Here is a 26,305-nt window from a genome sequence, read left to right on the forward strand (position 1 = left end):
GAATAAGACATGGCCAGAAAGATTAGTGAGTGATTTGAACCTCAAGTAAAGCAACAAACAACAGTTTTGTCTGCGTCTTGAAAGAGTCTGTGTTCTGAAAAGAGAGATCCCACTCAGATAACAGGTCTGGACTCAAAGAGGGCTAAAAATCCTCGACAGAAACTCTCTGGTAATTAAGCAGCACCCAGCAACAACTGAGCACAAGTGGCTTGCAGAATCTTGGTTCACGAGCCCAGGGTCAGGCTGAAGCTCCTGCTGTGGGAGCTCTGAGTATGAACCACTAGACTAACAGAGAACCTCAGACCTCAGGGAATATTCATCACAGTGAGGTGTCACGGAGTTCCTCGTCTCAGCACCAAGACCCAGCTCTACCCAATAGCCTACAAACTCCAGTGTTGGAAGCCTCAGGCCAAACAAACAGTAAGAAAGGAACACAATCCCACTCATAAACAGAAAAAAAGAAAAAAATGAGATGGCAAAAAAATATGTCACAAATGAAGGAGCAAGGTGAAAACCTACAAGACCAAATAAATGAAGAGGAAATTGGCAATCTACCTGAAAAAGAATTCAGAGTAATGATAGTAAAGATGGTCCAGAATCTCGGAAACAGAATGGAGGCATGGATTGAGACAATACAAGAAATGTTTAATAAACATCTAGAAGAACTAAAGAACAAACAAACAGAGATGAACAACACAATAACTGAAATAAAAATACACTAGAAGGAATCAATAACAGAATAACTGAGATAGAAGAATGAATAAGTGAGCTGGAAGACAAAATGGTGGAAATAACTGTCAAGGAGCAGAATAAAGAAAAAAGAAAGAAAAGAATTGAAGACAATCTCAGAGACCTCTGGGACAACACTAAACACACCAACATTCAAATTATAGGGGTCCCAGAAGAAGAAAAAAAGAAAGCGTCTGAGAAAATATTTGAAGAGATTATAGTTGAAACCTTCCCTAATATGGGAAAGGAAATAGTCACCCAAGTCCAGGAAGCACAGAGAGTCCCATACAGGATAAACCCTAGGAAAAACACACCAAGACACATACTAATCAAATTAACAAAAATTAAATTCAAAGAAAAACTATTAAAAGCAGCAAGGGAAAAACAAAAAATAATATACAAAGGAATCCCCAAAAGGTTATCAGCTGATTTTTCAGCAGAAACTCTGCAGGCCAGAAGGGAGTGGCAGGATATACTTTAAGTGATGAAAGAGAAAAAACTACAACAAAGATTACTCTACCCAGCAAGGATCTCATTCAGATTTGATGGAGAAATCAAAAGCTTTTCAGACAAGCTAATGCTAAGTTAATTCATCACCGCCAAACCAGCTTTACAACAAATGCTAAAGAAACTTCTCTAAGAAGGATACACAAGAGAAGAAAAAGACCCACAAAAACAAACCCAAAGCAATTAAGAAAATGGTAATATGAGCATACATATTGATATTAACCTTGAATGTAAATGGATTAAATGCCCCAACCAAAAGACATAAAGTGGCTGAATGGATACAAAAACAAGACCTATATATATGCTGTCTACAGGAGACCCACTTCACACCTAGGGACACATACAGACTGAAAGTGAAGGGATGGAAAAAGATATTCCATGTAAATGGAAATCAAAAGAAAGCTGGAGTAGCAATACTCATATCAGATAAAATAGACTTTAAAATAAAGACTGTTACAAGAGATAAGGAGGGACACTATGTAATGATCAAAGGATAAATCCAAGAAAAAGATATAACAATTATAAATGTTTATGCAACGAACATAGAAGCACCTCCATACATAAGGCAAATGTTAACAACCATGAAAGGAGAAATCAACAGTAACACAATAATAGTAGGGAACTTTAACACCCCACTTACACCAATGGACAGATCATCCAAAATGAAAATAAATAAGGAAACACAAGCTTTAAATGACACAATAGACCAGATAGATCTAACTGATATTTATGGAGCATTCCACCCAAAAGTGGCAGAATACACTTTCTTCTCAAGTGCACATGGAACATTATCCAGGATAGATCACATCTTGGATCACAAGTCAAGCCTCGGAAAATTTAAGAAAATTGAAATCATATCAAGCATCATTTCTGACCACAGTGCTATGAGACTAGAAATCAATTACAGGAAAAAAAACTGTAAAAAACACAAATACTTGGAGGCTAAACAGTGCACTAATAAATAACCAAGAGATCACTGAAGAAATCAAAGAACAAATAAAAAAATACCCTGAAACAAATGACAATGAAAACACGATGACCCAAAACCTATGGGACACAGCAAAAGCAATTCTAAGAGGGAAGTTTATAGCAATTCAATCTCACCTCAAGAAACAACAAAAATCTCAAATAAACAATCTAACCCTACAATTAAAACAATGAGAGAAAGAAGAACAAAGAAAACCCAAAGTCAGTAGAAGGAAAGAAATCATAAAGATCAGAGCAGAAATAAATGAACTGGAAATGAAGAAAACAATAACAAAGATCAATAAAACTAAAAGCTGGTTCTTTGAGAAGATAAAGAAAATTGATAAAGCCTTAGCCAGACTCATCAAGAAAAAAAGGGAGAGGATGCAAATCAATAAAATTAGAAATGAAAAAAGAGAAAACACACCTCACACTGCAGAAATACAAAGGATTATATAAGAGACTACTACAAATGACTATATGCCAATAAAATGGACAACCATGAAGAAATGGACAAATTCTTGGAAAGGTACAATTTTCCAAGACGGAATGAGGAAGAACTAGAAAATATAAACAGACCTATCAGAAGTAATGAAATTGAAACTGTGATTTAAAATCTTCCAACAAACAAAAGTCCAGAACCAGATGGCTTCACAGGCAAATTGTATCAAACATTTAGAGAAGAGCTAACACCTACCCTTCTCAAACTCTTCCAAAAAATTGCAGAGGGAGAAACAATCCCACATTCATTCTATGAAGTCATCATCACCCTGATACAAAACCAGAAAAAGATATCACAAAAAATGAAAATTATAGACCAATATCACTGGTGAACATAAATGCAAAAATCCTCAACAAAATACTAGCAAACAGAATCCAACAACACATTAAAAAGATCATATACCATGATCAAGTGGGATTTATCCCAGGGATGCAAGGATTCTTCCATATATGAAAATCAACCAATGTGATACACCACATTAACAAATTAAAGAATAAAAACCATATGATCATCTCAATAGATGCAGAAAAAGCTTTTGACAAAATTCAACACCCATTTATGATAAAAACTCTCCAGAAAATGGGCATAGAGGGAACCTACCTCAACATAACAAAAGCCATATATGACAAACCTACAGCAAGCATCATACTCAATGGTGGAAATTCTGAAAGCATTTCCACTAAGATCAAGAACAAGACAAGGATGTCCACTCTCACTTATTCAACATAGTTTTGGAAGTCCTAGCCATGGTAATTAGAGAAGAAAAAGAAGTAAAAGAATACAAATTGGAAAAGAAGAAGTAAAACTGTCACTGTTTGCTGATGTCATGATACTATACATAGAAAATCCTAAAGATGCCACCAGAAAACTACTAGAAATAATCAATGAATTTGGTAAGGTTGCAGGATAAAAAATTAATGCACAGAAATCTCTGGCATTCCTATACATCAACAATGACAAATCATAAAGAGAAATTAAGGAAACACTCCCATTTACCATTGCAAAAAAAAAGAACAAAACACCTAGGAATAAACCTGCCATAGGAGGCAAAAGACTTGTACTCAGAAAACTATAAAACACTGATGAAAGAAATCAAATATGACATAAACAGATGGAGAAATATACCATGTTCTTGGATTGGGATAATCAATATTGTGAAAATGACTGTACTACCCAAAGCAATCTACAGATTCAATGCAAAACTACCAATGGCATTCTTCACAGAATTAGAACAAAAAATATTACAATTCATATGGAAACACAAAAGACCCCAAATAGCCAAAGCAATCTTGAGAAAGAAAAACGGAGTTGGAGGAATCAGACTCCCCAACTTCATACTATACCACAAAGCTACAGTAATCAAGACAGTGTGGTACTGGCACAGAAACAGAAATATAGATCAATGGTACAGGATAGAATGCCCAGAGATAACCCATGCACCTATGGGCACCTAATTTACAACAAAGGAGGCAAGAACATACAATGGAGAAAAGACAGCCTCTTCAACAAGTGGTGCTGGGAAAATTGGACAGCTACATGTAAAAGAAGGAAATTAGAATACTACCTAACACCATACAAAAAAATAAACTCCAAATGGATTAAAGACTTAAATGTAAGACCAGACACTATAAAACTCTTAGAGGAAAACAGAGGAAAAACACTCTTTGACATAAACCACAGCAAGATCGTTCTTGACCCACCTCCTAGAGTAATGGAAATAAAAACTAAAATAAAAAAATGGGATTTAATTAAACTTAAAAGCTTTTGCACAGCAAAGGAAACCATAAACAAGACAAAAAGACAACCCTCAGAATGGGAGAATATATTTGCAAATGAAAAAACAGACAAACGATTAATCTCTAAAATATACAAACAGCTCATGGAGCTCAATATCAAAAAAACAAACAATCCAGTTAAAAAGTGGGTGGAAGACCTAAATAGACATTTCACCGAGGAAGACATACAGATGGCCAAGAGGCACATGAAAAGATGCTCAACACCACTAATTATTAGAAAAATACAAATCAAAACTTCAATGAGGTATTACCTCACTCCAGTCAGAATGGCCATTATCAAAAAATCTAGAAACAATAAATGCTGGAAAGGGTGTGGTGAAAAGGTAACCCTCCTGCATGGTTGGTGGGAATGTAAATTGATACAGCCACTACGGAGAACAGTATGGAGGTTCCTTTAAAAGCTAAAAATAGAGCTACCATACTACCCAGCAATCCAACTACTGGGCATATACCCTCAGAAAACCATAATTCAAAAAGAGTCATGTACCACAATGTTCATTGCCGCTCTATTTACAATAGCCAGGACATAGAAGCAACCTAAGTGTCCATCGATAAATGAATGGATAAAGAAGATGTGGTATATATACACAATGGAATATTACTCAGCCATAAAAAAGAATGAAATAATGCCATTAGCAGCAACATGGATGGACCTAGAGATGATCATACTAAGTGAAGTTAAGCAAGACAGAGAAAGACAAATATTACATGATATCACTTATAGGTGGAATCTAAAATATGACACAAATGAACTTATTTATGAAACAGAAACAGACATAGAAAAGAGACTTGTGGTTGCCAAGGGGGAGGATGGGTGGGGGGGATGGATTTGGAGTTTGGGACTAGCAGATGTAAACTATTATATAGAGAATAGATAAGCGACAAGGTCTTACATATAGCCCAGGGAACTATATTCAATATCCTGTGATAAACCATAGTGGAAAAGAATATGGAAAAAAGAATGCATCTCTTTATAACATCTTATGACTTGCCATCTGAGATAGATATACACACACATACATACATACATATATATTTTTTACTCCCCTGATACTACTTATTATATTTATCTAAAAGAAAAATGAGGAGTCTTAAGTATCATTTGGACATCATTTTGATGTGTGATTCATTCATTGTCTCTCTTTTGCTTGATTTAAATTTGTTAATTTTAGAAACCAATTTTTGAGCTTCCCAAGACTCCAGGATAACAAAATAGAGCGTCACTGACACCAGAAATCTTGACATGATCCTTCATTCTTACGTCCCTTTCAAATCAGCAGGCAATGATGATTCTTATATAACTAAATTGCCTTACTTTCTCCCCATCCCAATTACCATTGTTTTAGTTCAGGCCTTTATTATTTCTTCTTTACTATTTCTATAGGCTTTGAACGGGTCCTCTTGTCACCAGTCTTTTACCCTCATTCTCCTCCCCCCATCCTCACCCCAGACATGCACACACGTACACACACTCCATTCTCCTGCCTGAAATCAGAGCAAACTTTCTAAAATACAAATTGATGTGACTGTCTCACCCAAAGCAGTGTTTCCCAGCTTTTTAAGCTTATAATCCAAAAACACAAACATGGAAGGCCCTACTTAACATGTCACAAGATTTTTTTAATAAATAAAGTATAAGGACTAGAAAGAAATCCAAACGTTTTGTACAACCTCATCCCTCGTAATGTTATGTAAGAGCTGTGCTTCCTGTTCCCTTTTAGGCTCAACAGTCTGTGGACCAGATAGCAGGATGCCTGTTACATTGTGCTTAAGAACTATTGAATGCATCCAAGAAAAAAATGTGATAAAACTTAGAAAGTGTACTGTGTTTTGTCTTGGAGCATACGCAACGCATAAACAGAATAGCTCTTGGCGCAGAATTATCCTATGTACCCTGAAGAGCTGATAAAGAAACAGTCTTAAAACCATCTGGATGGACAAAGTAAAAAAAGGCATAGTAGAGGGTATAAGAAAGATCATTTTTTAAAAAGCAATGGCTGGAGATGATGAGCTTGCATCTAAGGAAGGAAGAAGGATAGAAAATAAAGGAAACTAACATGTATCCAGTCATGTGCCAATCACTGGGTTAAATATTTAACATGAATTGTCTCTTTTTGTTCTCACGACAAGCCTGGATATAGTTATGATCTCCATTATACATAGAGAAGACTGAGATTAAATAACTTCCCAAAGGACATATAATTAGTAAGCTGTAGAGTCAGGATCTGAATTCAGACTGGGCTGGGCTCCAATGTCTGCCTCTTTCCAGATATACTGCAGTCTCCAACTGGTCCAGAAAACACACACACACACACACACACACAGCCAGATTATGCTCTTAAGTACCACTGCTGCTGTCCCTGAGCTGACATTATTTTCTCACCTACAAAGACCAATAAGAATCCATATTTGTTCGAATTATCAGTGCATGTTTATTCCATCCACTCATAAATGGTTGGCATTGACCCACATGGGGTTGTGCTATCAGCCAGCTGGCCAGTCCCCAACTCAAGCCTATCTTTTCAATCAGGCATTTTTCCTAAATTCTCATGAGTAGATTGATGACACACAGAGATTGTAGTGTTTCCTTTAGGAGCTCTAGGCCTAGACCCATTAGAGATGAAGAGGGTTTTATAAATGTGTATGGATTGATCGAGCTGCATGTGAAGATTGTAGTTTCCTGAATAACCAGGATTTTCAGTGTAATTTAGAACCACTCAGTACAGGCTATCAGCTATTGGAAGTTTAGCTCCAGTGTATTCAAAAAAGAATAGATATCTACTTGAGAGACACAGCTCGAGGAAAGAAATTCTCAACTCTGATGAGCCCTGAATTGACAGAAGCACTATCTTTACAATTCTCCAGTTGTGGCCTTTCCTTCCTTTTAGTATCCTATGCATAATCACTTGAACCATGCACTAAGTTAAAATACATTCTTTCTTCTTGCCATTTTTTAAAGTTTTTAATCTTATTTTTCCCATTTTCCCAATCTTATCATTGTAAGATTATCATGTATCATGCATCCCATTTGTTCATGTATTTAGCTTTGCTTAAAAATCCAGTAAATTTTGGATTTGGCTCTACTTTTTAATGGGGTGTGTGTGTGTGTGTGTGTGTGTGTGTGTGTACACGCATGTTTGTCTGTGTATTGCATGGAATATTGATAGGTGGAGATGGGGAGAAGGGTACAGGAGTGTATAGAAACAAAGTTGGATTTAGGAAATTTTAAAAGAGATAAAATTTTATTTTTTTCAAAGATTTGCTTTTTCCTTATCAGTCTCTTTTAAAACCGTCCCTAGTAATCCAGCCACCAATCTCAGCTTCTCATATTCCAGAAATTTCTAAGCCTTTTCATCTATGATTTTTACCTTTTCTACACATCCAAGATTTCATGTCATCTAGCTAATTCAGTTAAGCTAAGAGGGACCATTCATAATCCTAAAGAATTGATAGCTTTAGCATATTTGAATTTCACAATCTTGAGTGATTCTTTTGGAGGGCATGGTCCCCTGACCAAAGCGTATCCCAACAACAAGCCCCGTACTCCTGATGTCTGCTTGTTGGATGTTACTTTCTGACTCTTTGATCATCCTGTGACCCCTCATCAGTGACACCCTGCCTTATGCTCAGTTTGGACCTGTTTTATGTTAATAACTTCTTCTTTGTTCTTTCATTTTCATGATGCTACTTCTGGAAGCCAAATTGAGGCTGGCATGCCTAATAAGTCATGGGGAAGAATATATGTTGAAAACAGTGTTTTAGAAAGAATGCTTCAATGATAGTAGAGCCCAGTGTAAACTCAGCAGACTTATAAAATCATAACATGATATTTAAAAGCATGAATTAGGATCAAGTAGTGGGCAAGGGAGAAAAAAAATAGAGTATAAATCTGAGAGATCTTTCTAAGCAACAACAACAACAACAAAAAATGGTAAGGCTTGTAACTTTCACTGTTTCCCTAAACAAAGATTTATTGGACATATACATAGTCCCAGATGTTAAGTACTGTAGTTAAAAAAATCCCTGCTCAACATGACGCTTTATATCCCACACATGATTAGTATATCATATGCCTCCCATCTGAGGGGCTTAGGAAACATTTTTTTAAATCAGATTAAGTAATTGATAAATTAGATTTAAGGATAGAAGAGAAAAAACAGAACAAAGCAATCAATTGTGAGCCTGATATCCCTAAACTGAGAATCAAAAAAAAAAAAAAAAAAAAGGCAAGTAGCACTGCATTATGGTGGAGATGGATGTCAGGATAGAGACGGTTTGACCTTCCTTTCATGACTCATTTTAGAGAGTCATGTTTCTTGGTCTGCGCATCATGCAGTAATTTATCTTTTAGGATTTCATGGTGGAAAATAGGGACAGGGTCAGAGTCAAGAGTAATATTAGAGTATTTATTTTTGTTGTTTAGTAAGTGAAATTATAGGTAACAAGGGGAAAAATAAATGAAGCTAAAAGCGTGAGTTGCCACTTTTAAGCCTCATTGTAGGCACTACACAAAACACATGCTTTATGTCTTTTAAACAAAGTGGGCCATTAAGTGTGCAATGCTAAGAGGAATTTTATCTCACCTATAAATACAAATGAATCCCTTAAGCTCCAAATCCCCATATACAGACAATTTACTCTGGTAATCAAGGAGATGCTCACAATTTAACTTCAGTTACCATCTGTAACTCCATTGGTATTCTAATAATAATGAATAAAAATATACACTGACAACCAAAAATGTTACTTAAAGTAGAATCATCTTAAAGAGTCAATGATTATTTCTAAGAAGCTGTGTAAATATCATATTTACTCAGAATTCTCTTTTGTGCCTTTACCTTTTAATTAAGGTGAAAGAAGGCCTTTAGTATTTAACTGTACATGTATATTAAGGGAAAAATTATCCCCACTTCTTCAGATTAAAAATATCAAAGAAAATGCTGGCCTTGAATATGCATACAAATATTAATCAGGAAACAAGTACATTTCTTTTCTTTCATCCTGCCTTTGTGGGTTTTTTTTTTTGCCCCTTTTTTGGTGGGTAGGAGAGAGTGTCAAAGGAAGAAATAAAGAAGGCCAAAAAAAGGTAAGAAATGCAAATTCTTTTGAAAATTATAGACTATTCTTCAACATTTTTTCTGTTATCCAGGAAATAAAACCATACCCTGCCTTTTGCAGAAAATAAGTCATTTGTTAAAACAAATGTTATGAAGAATGATATAACTAATGATTCCAGATTTATGCACAGGCGGCAGGTAATTCTGACCTAGTGGTCACCGTCCGGGATTGAGGAAACCTGGGTTTCCATCCAGGCCAGTCTATTAATTAACTAACTTATCCGGAGCAAGCTTGTCATCTCCTTCAACCCTGAGGTCCTCATTTGTAAAGTGAAGGGAGGGCTTGAATTCCACAATTTCAGAGGTTCCTTCTGGTTTTGACATCATCTTAGTCTATGAATGTGGGGCTAAGTCATTTGCAAATAGGACTGGGGTTATTCAACACCCACTGATAGGTCTGGATTTTTATCTGCCTGGGCAAGGGGTGGGTTTGGAGGTGACCTTTATGGTGTAAAGGAAAACAAGGTGGCAGTTATTTGTCAAAGAAAATTGGACAGTAATAATGTGAAAAAAGGTTTGCATTTTTAAATAGCCTTTTAATTTCCCCTGATTTGTGCAACACATCTTTGAGAGAACAAGCCCATGAATGGGCTTTTTAAGGAAATATTTTGAAAATATTCTACTATGCCATTGCATCTGTGAAGTGCGGTTCATTTCTGGAAAAATCATCATGGTTTCTCCAGGTTCTGTGTTCCACCGGAAGCCTGACTTCGAGTCCCGCCTTATGTTTTTCCTAAACTTCAAACATCTCTCTCCCTCCCAGAATTTCTTCACCCTTTCCTCTTTCCTTATGTAAATACGAATAAACATCCACCACACTTCTGGAAGAACCGACTGATGTATTTAGCTTGCAAACACACTGTCAGAAGGCTGAGATGTGAGTGGTTCCTAAGATTTAACAACAACATGGGTCTGCTTATTTAAAGCCTGCAGGGATGGTGGAGCAGATGGTACTTTGTGTCTTTGCTTCCTAGCCATGTGTTTGGTGCAATGTCGGCCCCGTTTCAGGAAGGCTGCCAACCCACAGAGGGGATGCAATGCCACCCTCCCTCTCCTGTGTGTCTTCACCCCTTCCCCTCCCCCGTACTTCCTATCGTCCTGCTCTTCAGGTTGACCACAAACCTTTAGTGCAAAAGAGCTTCTGGTGATGTCAATTCTTGTGCAGGTTTTGTAACATACACACGAGATCCCAGGAATAAAATTGTTGAAAATGGTTGCTCTGGATTGCAAGCAGATATTACAGACAATTCACATACTACTTCCTGGGCTTATTCTGTGCTTTATCCTTTAAAGGGGGACTTTTTCCATCTCTTCTCATTCCATCTTTAAAGTGATTCTATGGCTAGATGTGGCAGAGATGACTCTCTCGATTTTGCGGACAATGGAGATACAGCTTAGTGCATTGGGATGTATTATCTGGAGTCACCAAGGCAAGAGAAGAAACCAGTCTAGAACGAGGCTCTCTCAGTCTTAGTCATCCTGACACCATCCACTATCCCCGGCCTTCCCAAATCAGGAATTAATTAATTAATTAAAAAATTAATTACAGTTTACCCTTGAACAACGTGGGCTGAGGGGCACCTACCCCCAACATAGTGAAAAATCTGAGGTTCCTCATCCTGTTTTCAACCAACCACGGATCCTATACCACTGTACAACATATTTATTGAAAAAAAAATCTGGTATAAGTGAACCTGCACAGTTCAAACCCGTGTTAAGTGTCAACTGTACTGTCCTCATTTATGCTAGATTGTTTCTCCTCTGCTTTAAGAACAGGACAGGTTTAAAAGTAATACACATTTTGCATTGAGAATGCTTATATGGACAAATTCTTAATTCCCAACCACTAGGAGTAATTTGATTACCAATTTGAGTCCTGGTCTGTTCTCAGTTTAGGTGACTTGTCAGGTTTGTTCATCTGACGTAGAGAAGAGAGAGGGATCTACCTATTGGCCAGGGAGGAAGGGGTGGTCTTTCTTTCTTTCTGATTGGAAACTTTCCCATTCTTATCACTTTTAGGGATAGGGGAGTAAAAGCTCAGACATGTTCTCTAAAGGCCACTGCAATGTCCAGGGTCCATGAGAAAAGGGGCCCTGAAGAATCCTCTCTGGACCTTTCCATTAGCACAGATTGTTTCCAATGGGTTTACCAATTTCCAAAATGGAAACACTGACCCTATAAATGGAGATACAAAGAAGGTACATTTCACAAGAGGAACTGGGCAGTGGGGAAATAGCAGCTGACGTCAGGAGGCCAGTGTGGTTGGAAGCTTGCTTTTCCCCCGAGGCCAGTGCCTGGTGGAAAGGGGGACTGCACAGGGCTGGAGGAGATGGGAAAGAGCACTTGCCTGGACATCTGACCAGTTAGGTACTCATGTAACTGGCTTGGATGTAATGTTGGTGAAAACTCTCCTCAACCATCCCATCCATTTATTGACTTGTTTATATCTTCATATTTTTCAATGGTCTCTGAGCTCCTTGAAGTCTGACACTCAATTTTACTCAAATGTATCCCAATGCCTATTGAAGATCAAGCATAAAGTAGGACCTTATAAATATTTATTGGACTAAATTAAATTGAAATGATTAGGTTACTTCAATTTCTACCTGGGGAAAAAAAAATAGGGTTAGGAGCACAATACTCAAAAATGTCATCAGCAACCAATTAAAAAAAACAAACACATAAAAACCTAATAAAAATGGTAGCAGTACCAACAAGGTCCTACTGTATAGCACAGAAACCTATATTCAATATCCTATGATAAGCCATAATGGAAAAGGATAGGAAAAAGAATGTATATATATATGTATAAATGAATCACTTTGCTGTACAGCAGGAATTAATACAACATTGTAAAATCAACTATACTTCAAGAAAAAATATTGAAAAAAATGATAGCAGAGTTTTATACATGTTATATGTTTAAGAAATACATAAATACTATAATAATTATGGTACTTGACCTTTAGAAGATCTTCAGTTTGCTTGTGGAAGTGGGTGTTAGGAGGGTTGTGAGTTATTGGGTAGGGGTGGAGGGATATTATCTGAAATTGGATGGTAGCTGTAACTACAGATGTGGGTAGGTAATGCTCGTAACATGGCTGGGAAGAGAAATACTTTTTGGTGCTTTGTGTGTGTGTGTGTGTGTGTGTGTGTGTGTGTGTGTGTGTGTGTGGTGCATTCTTCTGGGGCTCAGTCCAGTTGGGTTCAAGCTTTGGCGTTCACCTGTTTCCTGATGATGAAACTAGCATAAGCAAATGGAAGATTTCCATTATGTTCGTATTGTTTCCTAACATATAAATAGAGTAACAAATTCATGTTCCCAAACAATTGTGTTGGAAGGGTACATGCAAGCCCTCTCACTTGCATTTTAGGCCTGGGGTAAAGTGGCCCTGAGTTCTGTTTTCTATTCTCAGAATGACCGTAACTACTGAGGTGCCCTTGCTCTGATTTTTTTTCCCTTGCTCTGATTTTTGTGTTATTCCTCCTCAGTGAGGATCTGGCTCTATTTTGTGTTTGTTAAATGCCTCAAAATATTTTTCAAACATTTGTGTTTGGGAAAAACTCAAAATATATTTTACCAGTTGATTTTTTTAACACATTGAACAAACAAAATTCAATCCTTATGTATCTCATTAATTTTCCTGCAATTAGATGAAATACTGCTCCCTAAGAATTTGCTGTGTAAACAAGCAACCTCATAATCCTATGTACATTTTCTTTTAAGAATGTCAACTCAGCTCTTCCTGAGAGCATTTAACACCATGAAGTTGACATTCAAACTGAAAAACACGTTTCAAATTTGTTTTGAGTGAGGTATGTCTAGATTTCATGAACTCATTTGGCAATATTCTTTAAGATCAATTGTATACAAAATGGAAAAATGGTAAGAGTGTTGGTACTGTTAGGTGGATTGATTGATTACTTCCTTCCTCTACTCACCATTTCATCCTTTGAGTAAACCTTTATTGAAAGCCTATTATATGCCAGATTATTTGCTAAGATCCCACAAAAAGCATGTTCCCTATTGGAGAATGCAAACATATAAATGAATGATTACAAGCTCCAATATGCTCTGTGAAGAGCAGAGTCCTGGGCATGAGATTGGATGGTCAGGACAATCAGAGGAGCATATCTACCTTGTCAAGACCACATCTCTGCCCATGGCTCCACACTGTTCCACATCTGGTGGGCATCAAAGAAGTCTTAGGATACATACTTACCACATTTAGGGAAGGCTGGGGGCTATTCTCTACTACTTCATAGAATAGAAGTGAATTATTAAAATCAGTAATTCATTTTCCAAAGACTTTCACGCAACTAGGAGTGAGACATTCTAAGTTATTTTGTCCCTCTAGATAGAACTAGTACAAGAGTCCTTAGGGACTGAAGATGAGAGAGTAGTTAAACAATGTTCCCCATTTTTAAACCATCTCCTCTTTTGTAGAAGAAGCTCACTAACCATAATTTGAGGCTTTGCTCAAGTGGTTGATCAAAGGAATGGAGGGATAGTTGGATTTTGAGTTAGACAAATCTGGGCAAGAATTGTAGCCACGCTGTTTACTAGTGTTGTGACCTTACACAAACTACTTAACATCTCTGAACTTGAGTTTCCCCAACTGTGAAAGAAACTTAACCCCTGTCTTTGAGGATTGTTGTGAGGAGTCGATGAAACAGCACATGGAAACAAGTAGTACCAGCCTTGATCAGAGGAGGTATTTAATAAGTGGTAGTGGTTAATGCTTTGAGTTCTCTCTTTATGGAACACTTCTTGCTAATGGAATTTTCTCTCTCTCCCCTTTCGTTCTAGACAACTGTGATGACCCATTAGCAACCTTGCTCTCTCCAGTGGCTTTTTCCAGCTCCTCAGACCTCAATGGTACTCACATCCCAGCTCAGCTCAACCGAAGAGTTGGTGAGTAGGTAACAAACTCTAAAGGCAAGCGCTGAATAAGCACACAATGGGTAAATGGAAGAAAGGGAGTATCTCCATGTGCTGGGATCCTGTCCAAGAGCAGTGTTCAGGAGAAGAATGGGTAGAGGGGCATTAAAAGAATGGAACCATGTTTCCCAGCACATAATGGATATTCAAAGAATACTAGTTATACTGGTTACTGTTCCCCTGAACCCACCTTCTTCTTTGATGATCATAAAACGCCTCTGTGAACAAATATTTTTAATTTGCTCTATTTTTATATTTCATGCATCTAACATAAATAGCTACCAAAATATACTATTATAATAGCATGTTATCATGAGCAAGAATGAAATCTATCAAGATTTTTCCTTCAATAACTTTAATTTTTACAATATAATAAATGTTTCTAATATTAAAAATATAAAACGCTATTAAGTAAAAGTAAGAAAATACAAAAATTGTGTAATGCTACCAGCTAGAGATAACTGTGGTTAAATGCTGAATGTGTATCTTTATAGCATATGAGTGAAGGGAGTGCAGACACCCTTAACTAATGTCTCATGTGAAATGCCTTTAACAAATATGATGCTGGATATCTAGAGAGATATATTTTAAATAATATTTATAATGCATATATATATATATTGTTCTATAGTTGAATTTTTTAGTTTTCAAAGACTTGAAATAACTGATGATATTTGTTTATTGACATACCTAGTGAACACTCTAAACACTTTTTCAAGTTAAGAAAAAATTGATATGCGGTTTCAAGAGGTACACTGATCTGGGAGAGTTCGCATTATTTAATCTTGACTATATTTTCCCATTGATACATGAGGTCAATCACATTAGTAAGTTTCCAATGTTGATCCATCTTTACATTCTGGAGTAAGTCCTAATTCGTTGAGGTGCTATTGATATTTTTCTTTGTAAAGTGCAGAATGATTTAATTTGTTTACATTTTAATTTCTGATTTTGAATCTCCATTCAGAGTGAGATTGATTTGTAATTTTTATTTGTATACTTATTGTTTGTTTCATACTACACATCACAAGTATTCTGGTATAATGCAATCAATAACTTAAAACTTAGTAAGTTCTGTGTTTTTGTTGAGAGAGGAATTGAAGAATGGTATTCTAAAGGGAAAAGAATGGTTAATCAAAGACCCAGCAGGGAAATATTAATGACAATTTTGTACTAACACTGCCTTTTCATGAATTCTCTGTGCCAAAAATTTTATAAAGCATTTCACCCATATTATGTTATTTAGTCTTCACAAAGATACTACAAGGTAAGCATTATTACCTTTTTATCTTCAGATAGGTTTTCTGAGGCTCAATGAAGTTTATAATGTGCCTTAAATCATGAGGTTAAGAAGGGGAAATGCTTGGATTCAAATCTAAGTCATGTGAATCCACAGTTTTGCTCCCAACCACATTAGCAAATTGATTTACTAACACAGGTTTAAGAAGGGTGTATTAGAGAGAAAAGAGGTTTGGGAAGTATTCCGCCCAAGTTCAAATGCTGGCTGTGGCGTTTACTTACAAGTTCTGTGAGCATCTGTAAGTCACTTACTTGCTGTCAACCTTGTTTTTTTTTTTAATCTGTAAAGGGGACGAGTAATGCCTGCCTTGAAGCGTCGTGTGCAGACTGAGACCAGACTTGCACATTCTAAAGCTCCTTCTCACTGCAGGGTAGAGAGAGACCGGGGCAGGGAGTTACATTTGTCATTTCAGTAAGAAACACAGGTTGGCAGATTTTAATAGAGGCTCTCCCACAGGGCATCCGGAGCCAGAGTTGGTCTCAGTCCCACCCAATCGTGCGGTGGCAGAAGGTCATGACTGCCTCAGTAGCTCCTTGGCAGTTTCTGGAGAAGCTGTGAGTCTGATCATAGGCCAGTTCCCCCCTTTATGGACAGATATCGACAGGACACAGATATCTCTGCTTCAATTTATTATCATTATCCTGCTCATGGGGGCACCCGTGTGCCTGAGCTCAAGGTTAGCATGAGCGTAGGCAGAAAGGAAGTTGACCTTCCTCCTTCTCCCAACTAGAGTCCAAATCAGGAAGGCCAGACAGGAGATACAGCTGGAGAGTCGGGATGCATTGGTCTAGAACTCATCATGCGGCACAGGTCCATTCACAGGGCCAACCGTTGCCCTTAAAGGAAATGAAATAGGAGAGCTTTATAAGTAGCGATGCTGAGTCCTACCTCCCAGATATTCTGAATTAATTGTCTGGAGTGGGACCCAAGAATGAATATTGATAAATTAAATAAATACAAGCTTTCCCAGTGATTCTAAAATGCCACAAGAGTTGCAAGTTACTAGATTGGAATTCGTGAATAACAAATCTTTCCATTAATATTTACTGAGCACCTACTATGTGCCAGGCATTGTACTAAAACTCTGGCACATAGCTGGTAAAAATAGGTACAAATCCTACTCATAAAAAGTATACATGGATAACACAAATTACCATATAATGAATAGCTAATATTTGTGGTTAGTGATAATATTGATTTTATCATATATATACATATATACACAATATAAATGATGTGTTGTGTGTATTTTTATACACACATATGTATATAGTAGGATATATAAAGAGAGCTAATTATATACATATGGTTGGATATATACAGAGTCAGTCATTTATATAGAAAAAGGTAGATATATCCATGGTTGTTTATATATATATATATATATATATAAAACCAGTGTGTGTGTGTGTGTGTATATATGTGTGTGTGTGTGTGTGTGTGTGTGTGTGTGTATATATATATATATACACACATATATATACACAATCCATATGTAATAGAATATATACACAATGCATATACATGTATATGTATGTGTATATGTATGTGTATAGTAGTATATGTGTACATATACACATATGTATATAATACACACATAGACTATAAACGTACATAGTGTAATTATAATAAAACAAAAGCTATTATGTTAATGATATTAAGAAGCATTTGTCATGTTTTCTAAAATAAAATTTAGAAAGTTGAGAAAGCTGTAATTTTTAATTTACATTGAAAAATATCAGTATAAAGTAATAATTTATTTGTCTTCATCTAAAAACAACCTTATGTGCTGTCTGTCCACTGAAATGGCCTAGAAGTACTTAGAGCCCTGTCTAATGAACCCTTTTTTTCTACATGTCCTCCTTTAAAACTTCCTTTTTATTTTAAAAAAGGAAAGACAGCAAATATACCCCAAAGAGCAAACTGTTCCACCTGGTTTGAAATCTACGATAATGTCGGATATACATGGAAATTTCAAAGAACATCTTTCTTTCAATTTGAATTTTCCGTATAGTGTTTTTAACAGCAAGTTCACAGCCAGATGCTAAATAATTGCTCCTAACACTGTCATTATCAGGCTTGGCTCCTCCCTGAATGGATGGATCCTATGCCTAGTTCATAATCCTTCTGTTAGCAGCTTATACCTACCAGCATACAGCTAAAGACCACAACAATATAGCACTTACTATGAGCCATAACTGTTCTAAGCCCTTAAGGCACATCAACTTAATTCTCACAATTACCCTCCATGTAGGTATTATTATTATTATTATCTCGATTTCACAGATAAAAATGCCATGGCACAGCGAGGAAAGAAAAGACTATGAGAATAAAATTTCTAGGTGGATTCAAAACTAGTTAATGTCTTAGGGGATAATAAAAATTGGGGGGTAATGTCTTCTCTATTGGACAAACATTTATGGGTTAACATGTAGCTTCATAATATCTAAGGTCTAATGAGTCAATGAATAGTAAAACCCAATGACAGGTACATTCTCCTTGAGAATTAAATGATCATTGAGTAGACTTGTTAAAAATTGCCCCAGGATAATGTTGAAAGATCAAACTTAACTCTCTTTTGATTTCCAAGTTTTGGATTTTTTTTAATATACTCCATTCATTCATTCATTTACTCCCTTATCTCAATATTTCATGATTTCCTTCTACTCTACCCCATTCAGCCTTCCATGCACTTGTCAAGGAACTTCCTGGTTTTCCACCGCAGATGAAATCCACATTGTAAAACTCCTGACTTCCGTAAAGCTAAGTCTTCCTCACTGAATTGAATGGGCTCAGTGGCATCCTCCCAGCTCCTCACTGCTGAACTATTTCACAAAGATAAAGGCCCTGCAGGTCTTCAGACACCAACTTAACACTGCCACATCCCCTGGGAATCATATACACCTGTGGCATACACTGAACGTAGGTAATTAAGGACCACTTCGCCTCCACTGTGTGCTCAGAACTCAAGCGTACACATCTCTGACCTACACCAGGAAGAAGAGGGGCACAGCTGGGAAGGATGTCATATCCCAAGCAGAGATCAACACAAAAGTTGAAAAGAAAAATATAGGACAGGCATGCTCATGAGTACCCTCGGACCCTGAGTAAAGTAAGTCTGAGTTCTGTCGGTGACGAACTCATCTTTCTGTTAGAAAACACACCCTTGGAAACAGCCTTTGACCTTAGGTACTGCTGTGGCCACCAAGGTCTGGGCAACTCACTGGACCAGGAGAGAGATTAGATGGTTAAAACCCACTAATAGTCTTCACGCTGCTATCTCATCTAAGGAAGAAATCGGCCAAATGGAATTTTTGTTCTCTCACTTTCAGACACTCCTCACATTTTATCCACACACAAAGAAAGAAAAAGCAAAGAAGAGAGCTAATTACTTTTGAAAGAAACGACAAAAGACGTTAAACTGGGGGTCAGATCACCCTTAACGGAGGTTGCCAAGTCAATATGTATAATTGTGGCTTAGGCGGGATCTGATTTTGTCAGATGTGATTTGTTTTGTGGCAAGAAAGCTTTTGATCTGGGCTTAAAGTTGGCTGGGCTGTGAGAAGCCCTTACTGTCGGCAGGAAACTCAGGAGTTGGTGACACAGCATGAAGCCTCCCCTGTGTGGGTTAGAGCTGCTTGAGAGTGAGGGGAAGTTTTTACTTTATGTGATTAGAAGGCAAATAGGAATGGACATCTTCGGCCCCATGAGAGGAAAGGTCTGTATTTTTCTTTCCCATCCTTCCCTCCCCCCACCACCAATAGAATTTTGAAATTTTAGTTCTTCTTCCTCACTCACTATATTTTTGAGATGCTTGCCTGTGTAAGTTGAGATCATGTTTCTGGCATGACAACTTTGTTGCCATGGAGATTTTGATTTTTTTCAATGTCAAGGCATTTTCAGCTTCCTGGGCTCATGAACGAATGGAGAGACCTAAAAATCTTTCCTCCTTTTGGCACAAAATCGATGCACGTTTTTTCTTTCCCCCTTGGGCAGCGCTTCGGTTGCAAAAAGCTAAGGACCCATGAAGGGCTTTGGTTTTCATTTTGGTGTCTGGTCCCTCCTGAAGAGGTGTGGATTGGGAACAGTTCAGGAAGCAGGGTCTTCACAATTAGCATGATATCAGCTGTCTGGGGACTTGTTCCTGATTAGCTAGGTGACAATACCGAGGACCCAATTTCATCGGCAGCACTACAGTGCCTGCTTGCAAAAGAGGGTCCCATCTGGATTGATTGAGCCAGACGTGATGTGGATACAATCTAATCTGTTCAAAAAGACCATGCGGTGTATAGAAATCTGTCACTGGATTCCCTTCTCTCCCTTTGAAGGGCTTTCTCCTTCTTTTCAGCACCTTTTCTTTCTTTTCTCCTGTCCTGGCTGCCCCCAGGAATGGCAGACATCAGGTTCTATGCTTTCCTTTGTTGCCTTATATGCGCCCTCTCTTCTCGAAGTGTGGACTCTGCATAGTAACATGGGCATCACCTGGGAGCTTGTTGCAAATGCAGAATCTCGGTCTCTGCTCCAAAACTTCTGGATCAGAACCTGTGCTTTAACAGCTGTTGCATCCACACGTTCGAATTTGAGATGCACTGTGCTGGCCCGTCCCTGAAACTCCCACTCCTTCAATTCTTAATCAAAGTTGGCTAAGTCATTATGAATAAGGAATCATGCTGGAAAATAGAAACTTCAGCTTTATTTTTATCATCACGTCAGTACTCTAAGATGGTTGGTATTATTAATATTTTTAAAGATTACAAAAGAGACTCAGAGAGGTCAAGTCACTGATCTAAGGATATACAGCTAGTTGTTGGTAGGACTTATATTTGAAACGAATTCTGTCTACCCCATGTTCACTGTATTCATGTTGATCAGAGATCTTAACCTGAGTAAAGGTGTTGTTGACATGATAGTCAACTCTTTTAGGTAATTTTGGCATTTCAACTGGGGTTGTCAGTATTTTAACCACAAAGACTGGATATTTAGACATCAAGGAAGAAAGAGAGACACGAACTCCATGCCCCTGAAAATCATACTGTGGTCTAATATGCCTGTGGGCAAAACTAACCTGACCTAAATATTTAAACAATGCCCAAGGCTTATTCTCTTACTAGGACAGCTATGAATCACTGAGGGATACAGGATAGAAATCTTCTGCTATATAATAGGAGCCTTGGGACACTGTCTCAAATGTAGACAAATCACATGTGATGACCCTTTCTCTATTCAGGTAGGATCATTACAATAGAAAACGATGTTAAGAGGGGAAGGAGGAATCTTACGAATACTTTTGCTCACTAATAATATAATGCTTCAAAGAGTCTAAACATCAATATTTGCCACATAGAGAGTGATAGATAAACCCATGCAATTCACCCTTTATTTTGCTCCCAATGACTGGTCACTTCCTTTGAAAAGCCAAGTGGGTATTATTTCTAAGAGGCAACCTTTATTTATTTATTTATTTTTACATCTTTATTGGAGTATAATTGCTTTACAATGGTGTGTTAGTTTCTGCTGTATAACAAAGTGAATCAGCTATACATAAACATATATCCCCATATCTCCTCCCTCTTGCATCTCCCTCCCACCCTCCCTATCCCAACCCTCTAAGTGAACACAAAGCACCGAGCTGATCTCCCTGTGCTATGCGGCTGCTTCCCACTAGCTATCTATTTTACGTTTGGTAGTGTATATATGTCCATGCCACTCTCTCACTTTGTCCCAGCTTACCCTTCCCCCTCCCCGTGTCCTCAAGTCCATTCTCTATGTCTGCATCTTTATTCCTGTCCTGCCCCTAGGATCATCAGAAACTTTTTTTGTTTTTTAGATTCCATGTATATGTGTTAGCATATGGTATTTGTTTTTCTCCTTCTGACTTTACTTCACCCTGTGTGACAGACTCTAGGTCCATCCACCTCAGTACAAATAACTCAGTTTCATTTCTTTTTATGGCTGAGTAATATTCTGTTGTATATATGTGTAAGAGGCAGCCTTTAAAATATCAGCTCAGTGAATCACCAGTCTGACGTTGCTAAACTAATACTTTGCCAAGAGACAAGGCCCTTTGCAATTCCTCAGTTCATTGCTTTTAACTTAAACATCGTAACTTAAAAATGTAGTAACGGAATTAAGAGCAGGATAATTCATGACATATACTTGTCTAATGATCGGCAGTGTACTACTGTATTCACAATGAGTGTCACACCCAGGTGGAAATAAGTTGCGTTTGAATAGTATATTATATGGTGGATACTCTTGCTTTGTCTAACGTGGAGTAGTTAGGTAGGATGTACTCAATCCAATCCATTTACTCAATCCCTCTGGAAGATGTCTTTCACCTAAGACATTGTGGAAATGACATTAAAAAAGATGAGCTAAGAAAAAATAAATATGTAAATAAATACATTATAAAAAGATGAGCTGAGGAACATGGATGGACCTAGAGATTGTCATACTGAGCGAAGTAAGTCAGACAGAGAAAGAGAAATATCGATGATATCACTTAAATATGGAATCTAAAAAGAAATGATACAAATGAATGTATTTTCAAAACAGAAATGGACTCACAGACTTAGAGAATGAACTTATGGTTACTGGGGTTGGGGGGCAAGGGTGAAGGGAAGGGATAGTTAGGGAGTTTGGGACTGACATGTACACACTGCCATATTTAAAAAGGATAACCAACAACCAACAAGGACCTACTGTATAGCACAGGGAACTCTGTTCAATACTATGTAACAACCTAAATGGGAACAGAATTTTATAAAGAATAGATACATGTGTACATATTACTGAATCACTGCTGTACAGAGTCGTGTACCTGAAACTATCACAACATTGTTAATCAGCTATACTCCAATATAAAATAAATAAAGTCACTGGGAAAAAAAAGTATCCAAAGATGAGTAGATATATGTATATGCATAACTAAAAAAGATTTTGTACACCTACAAAAAACGCAACATTTTAAATCAATATTACTCCAGTTAAAAAAAAAAAAAGGTCCAGCTCCATAGCTTGAAAAAAAAAAAAAAGAATCCTTTAAGGGAACTTTATAAATACCTATCAAATTTCAATAAACAAGAAAAGATCAGCTGAGGATTTTTGAATCCACCATATGGACTGAAAATGGTAACATATAACCAACTCTAAGGAATCAGAAAACAGGAGTTGCTATGAATGTTCAGTTCATCTTTCTCCAGGATTCAGGTTCAAATGCCCCTTATCCTAGGGCTCTCCCTTCCTTAGGGCCCACTTCGACTGTTTCAAACTGTACTTATCTGACTTATAGTATTCGTTTATGCAATCAGTTGATTGTGTCTGGGCTTTGTTTTTCTAATCAGTGTACATATTTGATAAAAATCTAGATTTTATAAAAGAATCCTTATCATTAGTTTTGCTAAGGACTTGCTTCTAATAAATCTCTTCCACAAGCATATCCAGAGCAATCAAATATTACCCCTGGGATAGCTTTCTGAGGGTAATTTTATGTGTAAGTAACAGAAAACTCACTAGCGTGAAAAAAAATCACTAGCTTGAATAAACATTAAATTATTAGGCACATGGAGATTGAGAGGTGTCTGTATTTCTATTTCTTGAACACTGTGGTAGTTAAAAGTGTGTTTATCCTGTAATAATTTAAGCTAAATATTTGTTTGGTGAGATTTTTCTGTATCTGTGTTTTGTTTTACATTTTTTAAAAGAATGAAAAATAAAACGTATTACTCTACATAAAAGGAAGTCCTCATTGAGGACAGGCCCCAGGGCTGATGAATTCAGTTCAACGATGTCATCCTCAGTATCAGAATCATTCCGGAGCTAATAAGCCTCCCAACATCTCAGCCAGACTCAACAAAGTTCTGAGAAACAAAGAGACCATGGCTTACCTTTAAGCCATCAAATTGTGATTCCTCAGAACAACAGTACAATGTGTTAGAATGTGTTAGAAATGTGTTAGAAAATGCAGATTGTCTGGACTTATTCCCCCCCCCCACCCGAATCAGAAACTCCTGCAGGAGGACCCAGAAATCCCTATTGTTCCAAGCTCTGTGAGTGACTGTGATGTGCTAAGGACTGTGGACCACTGCTTGCGGCAGTGAAAGTCTTCCCGGACCCAAGCTCACCCAACCACTCCTCTGCTGAATCACCAGCAGATTTTCTGTTCACTTCAGAACCCAATCACAGTTGAAGGTGATGGAATTACCTTGACTGGCTTTAGACTAATAATTTGATGTAGAGTAAGAGAATAAATGATGATGTCTCTTCCTCTCTCTCTCAAGTTATATCTCTTGCTATTTTGCTGGGTTATCTTGCCCATCTTGCAATCAAAGAAGTAATTTCCTGATGGAAATTTGAACTGAGGCCAGAGGTTTTGTTTGTTTGTTTGTTTGTTTGTTTTAATCCAAGATGACACTCTTGGGGTAACAATGACCAACTGCTACTTATACATTTTGTGCCCACAGTCATGAAATCTATGTGTTGACATATATTATCTCGATCCTTGGTAAAGGAGACATTAACTGTATTATTTTCATAGAAGTAGAGAAATTACTTCTGAAAGTCACAGAGTAAGTGACTCAACTCAGACATGAGACTTAGACTGGGCACGATCTTTCAAACAAAATGACCTCAGGAAACCAAGATAAGTATAACATGTTCAGCTGTGCAAAATGCATGCTGTTCACGAAAGAGAAGTTTTAAGTGATAATGTCAATAATATGAGATCTGCAGTGTTAAATGACTTTCAATGCCACTTCTCCATTTTCCCTTCAAAGATCTTGGGAGAGTCGTGTTTTTTGTTTGTTTGTTTGTTTTCTCTATATGCCTGAAAACAGAAAGAGTGTCTTATCTGGCCGCTCAATCTTCTACACTGCTTTACTCATGGGTGGAACTCAATAATCATATGGTCATTAAATGAGGAATAAATAATCCACTAAACCTCCTCTAGGCCTGAGCAGCCGATGGATAGAATTAAATTGTATTGATTTGCCAAATTAAAATAGAACTCAGTTTCCACCAGTTTATAAGAGAAATTCTAGAGCAGTGCTAGCCAATAGGAATTTCTGCAAGGATGGACTATTCTATAGCTGTGCTGCTTAACAAAGTAGCCACTAACTACATGTGGCTATTGAAATATGGCTAGTGCTACTTAGGAACTGAAGTTTTCATTTAAGTTAAATTAATTTAAATTTAAATAGCCACAGGTGGCTTTTGGCTACCATATTGAACAGCATAGTTCTAGAACCTTTCCAAGTTTTTTATTCACGACCCTCTTACCTAAGTTTCTAAAAATGCCAGGGTGTTTTTATGTGTATATGAATCAGTCCTTGCCCTGCAAGGGCCATAAATGTGAGACCAAACTTTGGGACCAAACTTCACACTTTCTGAATTCCACATGCCCTCCTGCTGAACTTCCTCACTTCTTGTGTCACTTCTGAACTCTGAAATGTGCAGCCAGATACACTTTTCTGAGCCATGAGGACCGTCAGGGCTCTACTCTTCACAAGGGAAGATAGTTATAGCAGGACATCACAGAGGAACTGTCTGAGTGATGAGTATCGGAACCATTCAGAGCAATAACACAGCTGTCTTCCACAAACACAGGCAGACACACAGGTGTGTGGCCAAGGACACGCACTGTCACAGAGGCCGTTGGTGCTCCTATTACTTGGACCTCACCACTTCAGTACAAGAACAAGATCTTAGAAGCTGAGCTAAGATGGAAATTCCTGTTCAAATTATTTGGGGGGTAGTGATCTCTGGAGACAGGTTAAGCTGGAAGGCGGCAGGTGGTGGAGGAAGCCAGCAAGATATATGGTTTCAACTGAAGTCTAGCTTCCTTCGGATGCCAAGGGGAAGCTCTGGACCACAGATTGCACCATGAATATCAGTCTGCCTTGAAGCACTGGGAACCACATTCTGAACCTTGTATCCGCCCATCACTGGTAGTGATGGGGACGGAAAGTGGTAGCTTCCCAGGCAAAAAGGCTTCTGTTTGGTCAAGGGTCAATCTCTGGAGGAGGGAACAGACAGCTCTAGTTGTCAGGCAGCATGTAGCTGGGGGCACCTCCATCTGCTAAAGGGGATCAGAGGGGAGCCCTAAGGATGTCCCCAACAGAACCACTTTCAACCCCAATAATTACACTTTCACTTCTCTGCCTTCTTATTTTTTTTTTAATTGGAGTATAGTTGATTTACAATGTTGTGTTAGTTTCAGGTGTACAGCAAAGTGATTCAGTTATACATGTACATATATCCACTCTTTTTTAGATTATTTTCCCATATAGGTCATTACAGAGCATTGAGTAGAGTTCCCTGTGCTATACAGTAGATCCTTATTAGTTATCTGTTTTATATACAGTAGTGTGTATATGTAAATCCCAATCTCCCAATTTATCCCTCACCCCCTTAACCCATGGTAACCATAAATTTGTTTTCTACATCTGT

The 26,305-nt window shown here is 37.6% G+C and overlaps 1 protein-coding gene and 1 long non-coding RNA gene across 2 annotated transcripts in view; one reads left to right on the top strand and one right to left on the bottom strand.

Moving 5' to 3' along the window:
- Window positions 1–26,305, top strand: part of CNTNAP5 (contactin associated protein family member 5) — an 862,652-nt gene that overhangs the window by 204,560 nt on the left and 631,787 nt on the right. Inside the window, exon 2 of the mRNA XM_082397815.1 lies at window positions 14,428–14,532. Within this exon, the coding sequence (XP_082253941.1) occupies window positions 14,428–14,532 (105 nt within the window). The remainder of the gene's footprint in view (window positions 1–14,427; window positions 14,533–26,305) is intronic.
- Window positions 1–26,305, bottom strand: part of LOC309631478 — a 571,739-nt gene that overhangs the window by 103,851 nt on the left and 441,583 nt on the right. The window lies entirely within an intron of this gene.

Source organism: Balaenoptera borealis (assembly GCF_965194805.1).
Source record: "Balaenoptera borealis genome assembly, chromosome: 6".
NCBI lineage: Eukaryota > Metazoa > Chordata > Mammalia > Artiodactyla > Balaenopteridae > Balaenoptera > Balaenoptera borealis.